This window comes from Elephantulus edwardii, unplaced genomic scaffold (assembly GCF_000299155.1).
Source record: "Elephantulus edwardii isolate Elephantulus edwardi_28Jun2011 unplaced genomic scaffold, EleEdw1.0 scaffold00268, whole genome shotgun sequence".
Taxonomy (NCBI): domain Eukaryota; kingdom Metazoa; phylum Chordata; class Mammalia; order Macroscelidea; family Macroscelididae; genus Elephantulus; species Elephantulus edwardii.
Window position 1 is genome coordinate 2828556 of NW_006400018.1, and position 9156 is coordinate 2837711.

Sequence of the window (9156 nt, forward strand, 5' to 3'; positions counted from 1 at the left end):
ACCCTACAGCACTTATTTTGCCTCTTTTGATGTAAGAAAATTGCCGAAAACAAGAGACATGAAAATACAGTAAGTTATTATTGCTACATTCTATGAGTGAAAACTGAAGGGTGTGGTGGTCAGCTCTATGCAAAGGCCAGTGAGGTAAACACAGAGGAGATGTGGGCATGGGCATGGGGCTAAGTATATACAGTCTTCTTAGAAACTATGAACGCTAATGATTAAAAAGAGATTCAAGAAGAACAATTAGGGGCGACATCATTTTCCACTGGTGTGGATTCCTGCTCTGGAGGAGGTTCTGGGAAGTTTATTTCTGCTCCTTCCGCTGCTGCTGCTGCTTCTTCTTCTTCTAGAACTGGAATGATTTCAACGTCTTCCTCATTCTTTGGTTGGGAAGAGACTACGGTTAACTCCACCACTTGTTCTTTTATTTCAATTTTTTGCTCTTTTTTCCCCTCCGCTGATAGAAGAACCACATTCTAGAAGACAAAATAAAGGGATGTATTTTTGACCTTTTATCATTGGCTTTAGTCTCAACAATCTCTACAAGTATTTACCGAGTCCCATTGAGTAAATCGTCAAGACCAACGTGTATCTGCTACTCTGTCTAGACAGATCGAGTAGCTTTGGATGAAAGAATATTCCAATATTAGAGGAATTAAGGTTTTAGTGCTGGTTGACTTTTGGCAGACCTAACTCTGGAAAAGTAACTTTCTCTCTTCTGCATAATGCAAGTTTGTGATGATTTATGAATTCTAAACCCTACATTCTGTGATTCTAAAACAGTTGATGTATCTCAGAGACATCTGTATCCTCCAAGAGTGGGGTCTTTTGACTCAGTTATTTTTAGAAAAGGTATGAGGTGGGGTGGGTTGGGGGTGGGAAAAGGAAAAGAAAGAAGTATTTAGAAATGAAGTCAAAGAATAAAAAACTTTTAACTTAAAAAATTAAGTAAGGAATTGTGAAATCAAGATGAAAGCATAAAGTCAAATGGAATAAGAGCTTTGTAGTGTGCAAATAGAAGAGTCTGTCAATTTGCCCTTCTGTGACAACTTAGATCTTGCTGTGACACTCAGAGAGCTATGCCTTTGGTGTTTCAAATACTAGCTGAGTGATGCATAGTGGACAGATTTCAGTGGACCTGACAGACTAAGACAGATGACAAAGCAGGACCTGGTGACCTCCTTCTGAATAAATTGGCCAGTGAAACCTTATGAGTAGAAGTAGACCACTGTCTAATATAGGGAACTCTGGTGGCCGAGGGGCAAGAAGCTGCACTGTAATCCCAAAGGCACACAGTTTGAATATTCCTGCTGCTCTGTGGAAGAAGGATGGACAATCGCTTCCTGTGTGATTTTTCTGCCTCGGAAAACCCACTGGAGGGTCAGCTATGAGTCAGTTTTGACTCGATGACACTCAACAATTGTCTGACACAGTGCTGGAAAATGGACCCTCTCAGTTGGAAGGCATCCAGAGTATGACCAGGGGACGCAGTGGCAGCAATACTGAGTGCAAAGGTAATTGACAGCTGTGAGGAAGGCACATCACTGGACAGTGGGTTTTTCTGTTATACCTAGGGTTGTTCTGAGTCAGAACTGACCTGAGGGTCCCTAACAACAACAACAACAACAACAAATTGCACAGGTCATGGAATTGCATCTTCTGTCTAATCTTTAGGCTTATTTCAAATGTGAAGACCTTGTTCTCATTATTCCTGGTATTTTCTGCTTTCCTGAAATATACCAAGACGATTTTTCATGAAGCCCCCTTCTCTCAAAGTCTCAGTAGAAGGCATTCTCCATTAAAAAATAAAAGGAGAGGCTTCGTGGAGGTGGTACGCCCCGAGGGAGTGGTCACACTTACAGCTCTGGGCTTGGAGCACAGTTGCCTCCAGTCGTTCTCAGCAGTGCCAGCTGCCACGAGTTTCTGGAAGAAGGAGAAGATCAACATCACAGCGAAAATGCCCTAGAACAGAGAAGAGAATGGGGGTGAAAATGTGTCAGTGACGCAGATCACATACAACTGATGCTCAAGGAACAGACTGCTGCTGAATAAAATGCGATGGTTTAAGGGCCGATTCGTTAGGTGAATGTAGTTTGGAGAAATGCTGTTATGAAAGACTGGAAAAATCAGTTGCCATCAATTTAGACTCAAGCCAACCCCATGTGTGTTAGGGTTGAACTGTACTCCAGAGAGTTTTCAGAGGTTGATGTTTTCAGGAATAAATAACCAGGACTTTTCTTCCAAGGCACCTATGTGTGGACTTGAACCTCCAAATTTCAGTTAGCACCAGACTGTTTAACTGGTTACAGTATGCAAAGCCAGCATCTTTCTTAGAACCCTATCTCTTAGCACAATATCTGGCGCACATCAGAGGATTAATTAATATATGTTGCAGGGATGTTGGTGCGTTGGAATTAATGAGACTGGCTCAGGACAGGGAAGGGTTCAGAGCTGCAGTACATAGGGTCGCTATACATCGCAGGCCACTCAATGGCACATAACAACAATAACATACTATGACAGGTTTGGAAGCAGGAGTGGCATCCACTTCCTAAATAACATGCCTCTGGAAACTCAACAAACTTCGATAAATGTCAAGAGTTGTAGAGGGGTTTCAGGCTTTTTGTTCATAGGGTTGCTATGAGTTGTGCTTGACTCGAAGGCAATCAACAACCACCACCACCACAGGGATAATAAATTGGAGAATCAATTTTATACAGACTGTTGTTGTACTGTTGAGTGGGAACTGACCCATAGCTGACCCTCCAGTAGGTTTACAGAGGCAGTAAATCACACAGGAGAATGTCCATCTTTCTCTCACAGGGCGGCCAGTGGATTTGAACCACTCAGCTTTTCACTGTCAGCATGTTTCCTTACCACTAAGCTACCAGAGTTTCCTTAGTACAGTTTTCTGTTGTTGTTGTGTACCATAGAGTAGGAACTGATCCATAGCTGACCCTCTGGTGGGTTTTCAGAGGCAGTAAATTACATGGGAGGAGATTGCCCATTTTTCTCTCGCAGAACAGGGTCTCGCTGGGAACTGTGTGCCTTCCGGATTGCAGCACAGCTTCATGCCACTAGGCCACCAGAGTAAGTCCCAATTAAGTTGTGTCTATCTTCCTTTTACTTAAAATTTTTTTTTAAAAAAAATATATTGTGTCTAGCTTTAGGTGCTAGGGTATTATGTCATGGGAATCTCTCTACTCTTGGAAGCTAAACATTTCCCCCAACTCGAACCCCTAAGTGGAAAATTCATGAAGCCAAGAGGGGCCAATTCTTGGAGAAGAACATCATGCTTGGAAGGGTGGAGAGGCAGTGCAGAAGAGGAAGACCCCAGATGAGATGGACTGATACAAGTAACTAGGGCAATGGGGATACGTATATGAGAGTCAGTGAGACTGGCTCAGGACAGGGCAGGCTTCAGAGCTGCTGTACATAGGGTTGCTATGAGTCACAGGCAACTTGACAGCACATAATAGCAACAACAATAAAGATATTTTTATTTTTCCACTCCAGTTAACCCATGACAATATTACTAACACCATTACAATATTAATGATAAGCATTCTTATAGTACTTTATATGACCAACACACTGTTCTAGGTACTTTGAATATTTTAACTCCTTTATCCCTCAAATTGGCCTTGTAAGTTCAATTAACATGCCAGTTTTATAATTGAAGGCCACATAGTAAGTTGTCGATCCAGATAGTCTGGATTTAGAGCTGTTTGTCATAACAAATCCCAAATCCATTTCTTCTGTGGAAAGCAGCCCAGTTTCCCACTTACCAAGAACATGGATCGCACGCTGTAACAATACTGCGTCGATACAGGGTTTCTCTCAATGGTCTGAGCTTGTTCACAGTTGTATATGTTAATATTTGGTGCAGCAGCTTTAATAAAATACAAACTGTCCATTTTAAAAAAATGAGAGAGTGTAATATTAAATATGTCCATGATCAAAAGAATTATCCCAGCAATGGCGGCAAAGAGGCCCAATGAGTTCATTATCATTTTTCCTTTGATCTAAAATAGAGACACAAAGATTTGTTTATTGAGTTTGATTTCCATTTGAAAACATATGCTAGGAAGGAGTTTCAGATGCCATTTCTGTGTCCCATAAAAGTATGACTCCAAAAATCACACATGGTTTGTCTCTCAGAAGCTTATTCTTATTTTTCTTTCATTCCTTTTTTTAAATAATAAAGAGCACTATTTTTTAATGAATATCATGCCTTGGCCTTTCTTTACCCCCATCCTGCTTTCTCTTTCATCTATATGGGTGCTTCTGAAGTCTCTGCTTGCTTTTCTGTTATTTTACCCCTTTTATCTTCTCATTTTATACCACCACCACTCATTGAGTAAAAGTTCTAGATTGTTGGTGTTAGGCACCATCAGGTCAACCATGACCCACAGCAACCCTATGAATAATCAGAAACATGCCATCCTCATGGTCCCTGACATTGTTGTAGTCCCTAAGTCTAACCATTTCCTTGAAGGTCTTTGCCTCTTTTGTTTACCCCTGGAAGAGTGATAATCCTTAATTCTTTTATCTTGGATCATTATACTTCCCTTCAAAGTCATACCACCATCCTATTAGGCATTTACTAGATATCTGTGAATAAATGAAGATAATTGGTGTCCAGATTCTTTTCTAGCTGAATAAGAATATAGGAGGAGAGGAAAGAGAGATGGAATTGTGGGGATAGACAGGGAATGAACAAACTGATCTTTGAGATCTCTATCATCAGCTGGAAGTAATCAACCACCACCACCACCAAATGCTATTCTTTACATAGGTTTCAATCTGCTTCAGTCAAGCATCTTTCAAAACATTATTCATCTGCTATCTCTGGGGAGCAGAGATAAGAAAATGTGATGTGTGCTTTATCTTGTAGAGCTGATAAAAGCTGGAACTGGATATACACACAGAAGGATTATAGTAATTTATGATCTCTGGTGATTATCTTAGGACATACATACTTTCTCCTGACTTTATGACTTACAGATAGCAAATCTGACTGTATTTGGCAAACAGAATAATTTCATCTTCACAAACGTTTTTCCCCAAATCTGAGTTTGCTAGGCCAACCACAGAGAGAAGTATCTCAATCTAGGCAATCCCTCACATTGGAAGTAACTAACTTCCTCTAATAGCATAGAATGTTTAAGAGACTGTGGAGGGAGAATTGTCTTCAAAGTGTACTGGGAGTCCAACCACAAATGAACGGATTGAGAAATTATGGTACATTCACACAATGGAATACCATGCAGCACGCAGGAGCAATAACTTTGTAAATTATTACCTAACTTGGGAGGGACTGGAGAGCATTATGCTGAGTGAACTAACTCAGTCCCACAAGGATAAATAGTGTATAAAACCATTATTATAGAATGAGTATAAGGATCCAGGAGGGGTGGGAGAGGCTGGAAGCAGAGGGATGTGGATGTGCAGGGGGAAGGGGTGATTAATCATTGGGTTGTACAATTTGATGGGTGGAGGGTGAGGGAAATGGAAAGAATTTGTTTAAATTTGTGTTTGAATTTTGTAAATAAACTAGTGGAAAAATGAAAAAAATTAAAAAAAATTGTACTTGGGAGGAAAATTGCTTTTAAACTTCTGACCCAAAAGGTATAAAATTGGATCTCTGCGTAACAGCCTATTTCTGAGTGAAACCACACTGTGTAGCTTTTTACAGCCTCTGAAATATTCTCAAATATATGACTCTTTCATCTGAAGTCACTCTCATATGGGAGCCAGGACTTCTACTTTACATGTGAATATTTAAAGGCACAGAGAAAACCTACTCAAGGTTACACATAAGCATTAACATAGAACATGAATCAAGTACAGTACTGATTAGATAATTGCCGTAAGTGGTGGTCAGGGACAGAAGGCACCAATTAAAAGAAGTGTCTATTATTCTTACATAGCATTTAACATTCATAAGATATAAACATCTTCTCCATAGATCTTTCCAAATGTTTTCATGAATAAAATCACAACAGGATTGTGGAGGATCCTATGCTTTTTTAGGACCAAGAGGGACTCATTGTTTTTATGATCCCAAGGTTCCCTTGTCTCCAGTTGAGAAAATACACATTTCCCCATTGTATGGGAAGGACATACGGTTACTTGCCAAAGTATCCCTGGCAGTTTTCTCTGCTGCTACCAGAAGTGATCCGGAAATGATGAACTGCAGAGAGAGAGAGGGTGGGTGGGTGGAGAAGGAGGTGGGAAGAAGGGGAAAGAGGCAGAGGGGGAGATAAATGTTGAACATGAGAGTTGCTTGTGAAAGAACCACCCACATTTTATTTTCATTAAAAATCCACCCACTTTTTGACTGGAACCATCATTTTTTCATCTAGGTGCGCCTGATACAGGCCATGGTTTTTGCAATCACTTGTTATGCATCAGAGAGTTGGACAATGACTAGGGAGGATAGAAGGAGAATTGACGCCTTTGAGCTGTGGTGCTGGAGAAGAGTATTGAATGTACCACGGACTGCCAAGAACACAGATTCATCCTAGAGAGGGTTAAACCAGGCTGCTCCTTGGAGGCAAGGATTCTGGGGCTTCGCCTGACATACTTTGGACATGTTGTAAGGAGAGACAGGTCTTTAGAGAGGGACATCATGCTGGGTAGAGTAGAGGGACAGCGCAGGAGGGGAAGACGCTCTATGAGGTGGATGGATTCAGTGACTGGGGTAATCGGGATGGGTGTGTCAGAGGCAATGCGATTGGCACAGGATAGAGCACGGTTTAGGGCTGTTGTACATAGGGTCGCTATGAGTCGCAAACGACTCGACGGCACATAACAACAACAACAACAACATATTCAATCCAACTCTTTGGTGAACCTTCTAAGGGCTTTGTGACTGGGAATATTACAAGACTAGAGGAGAAACAGAACTCACATTTTCATTTCAGTTAATGCATTGTGAATTCGAAAGAATGGTATGGGTTTTTGTTGGGTTATTTTGTTTGTTTTTAGTCTATAGAATGGCTTTTTTGGATTCATGATTATTTAAAGCACTTTGAAGCTGATGAAGAATTACTCAATGTAGAATGGCATCCTTGGCCTGAATCTCATAGGCATGTCAATAAAATGATGACTGCTACAGGAAGTAAAGCTTATCTTTTATCTTTCTTTTCTAATGAATGGTCTGGAGGAAACTTTTGCTCAATCTCATCTCCCCTTGTTTGGAAAATTTTACTCCTAGATCCACTTTGATGTGACAACTATGAAAATGTCACAGTGAAAGGCGCTCACCACCCTACATCACACCAAGCCAGGACTACCAGCTTTGAAAACGGTATACAAAACAGATAAAGGAGTGTTGCTTTGCTCATAAGAAAAAGGAGATTTCTTTGGAATGGGACACATTTCACCAAGTGCCATGGTGATGAAACAGATGATAGGGGTGAAAGAACAAGTGAGAGACCAGCGTGTTCCTGCTCCTTCTTGCTTCCAAGCTACACTATACCAATCAGTCAAAATGCCCAGCTCCCTGTCCCAGACTGGGTTTGGAGAGTCCTGTATTGAAAACGTCCTTTTCTGGGTAGATCCATTCAGGTTATGGTCCCCAAAATTGACATGAAGCATACCCCTGACTCTGAATCAGAGGATTCACACTCGTTACAGTCAATCTTTCCCCCCAACTAAATTATTTTAATCTGATAGTTTTTGTCCTACCCATACACTTCCCTTATAACAGAAACAATCTGAAACATGTCTGTGGGGTCTTTTGGATGTTTTGCATGCGTCGCTCCTCAGATGGTTGTTATTTTCTACTCACCAGAGTGCCTCCCCAGAGAGGGTACCAGACAGCCATACAGATAGGTGAATAGATCCCAACGGGGATCATCAAGAGACCCCCCAGGGCAAAGTGGATGAGCCCATTCATGATCTGGATAGCCTGAGGAGAGAACAGAGAGCAGATGATGAAATGATATCATCCATTTCTAAGGCAAGGCAACAATAGGTGTCCTGGCTACTGACTTGAGTTACCGTTAAAATGTCTGATGGAAGCTGTGAAAGTATAAATATATTGGTCTTTTATGACTCAGGCCAGCTTTCTCCATCAGCCTGGAGGTTCCCAGAGGACAGATATCTCTGGGATGCTGGACCAAACAGGGGTAGGAGAATACCAAGTACACAAGGCTCAGTACTAAAAGGACATAACATCGACCTGAGGTGATCCAGCTGATTGCATCCATGGCCTATCCCAGCCAAAGTCCACCGTGTCAGACACAGAAAGTACCTGTGGGTGCAGTGAATCTCTTCAAGTGGGGATGAATTCTGTGCCTTGCCTACGACATCCATGTCATCAAGCTGGAGAATTTCTAGGCTATGGGAAAGAAAGCCATTTACTTACCCCAAAAGTCTTCGACTCTCTGATGAAGAAGTGTTGTGTGGGGCCTGTCAGTGAAGATATCTTCCAGGGAATTGTTTTCTGAGTGGGATACATGCCAAGAGGGCGCTGCATAGGCTCTGCTGGAAAAGTTCCACTCACTGAATTTCTGGGCGTTGTCATTTCACTCTTAAAATTTTCAAAAAGAAAACACATGAGAAGAGACAAGGTTTTTTTTTTTCTTCCCCTAATCCTTGATGTCATTTCACAGATGTGAATGTTTATCTTTGAGTATTACTGAACGGTCTTGCCTCCATGATGTGATTAAGCCTTCTTCCTAGTGGCCTGGAATCTGAGGCGAGGTCTACTGCTGAGTTCTGGAGGGGCCAGTCAGTCAAGGGCAGTCAGTCCCAGCGTGTTTTGTAGCAAACACTATGTTCATATTCCTTATGCCCTTGTTGCCTCTCTTCTCAGAATGCTTTCCTTAAGCTTTAATATCAGAAAAAATGTATTTTTGTATTGACATTTTCTTGATACCAAGAGTGGTGAGCATTGCCATGGTTTCAAGAGAGCTAATAGTCCGTTCTTCTGATGTACCATAGAGTGTCTTGGAACGACCAACCTTTTGGTTAATGTTGTTGTTGTTAGGTACTGTCGAGTCGAGCACGACTCATAGTGACCCTGTGAATGAAAGATAAAACCCTGTTCTATCCTGCACCATGCTCACACTTCTGACACACAAGAGCCCATTAATAAAACAATGAAATAATTTTTCTTTTACTTTTCCAAGAGGATAGTGT

The 9156-nt window shown here is 41.4% G+C and overlaps 1 protein-coding gene across 1 annotated transcript; it reads right to left on the reverse strand.

Moving 5' to 3' along the window:
* Positions 1-233: 233 nt before the first annotated feature.
* Positions 234-8539, reverse strand: MS4A1 (membrane-spanning 4-domains, subfamily A, member 1). Its single transcript, XM_006899901.1, has 6 exons — positions 8381-8539; positions 7802-7921; positions 6143-6199; positions 3792-4028; positions 1864-1965; positions 234-479 (listed from the first exon to the last, which is right to left on the reverse strand). Exons 1-6 carry the CDS (start codon positions 8537-8539, stop codon positions 234-236), a joined length of 921 nt encoding a protein of 306 aa, XP_006899963.1.
* Positions 8540-9156: the final 617 nt, after the last annotated feature.

What these genes read in the sequence shown, in the direction of transcription:
- MS4A1 (XM_006899901.1), bottom strand. Translation starts at nt 8,539, where the DNA reads ATGACAACGCCCAGAAATTCAGTGAGTGGAACTTTTCCAGCAGAGCCT. An exon ending in AAACTGCCAGGGATACTTTG is followed by an intron (nt 4,029 to 6,142) that starts GCAAGTAACCGT and finishes TCTCTATTTTAG; the next exon opens with ATCAAAGGAAAAATGATAAT. An exon ending in TGTGCTCCAAGCCCAGAGCT is followed by an intron (nt 480 to 1,863) that starts GTAAGTGTGACC and finishes TTTGTCTTCTAG; the next exon opens with AATGTGGTTCTTCTATCAGC.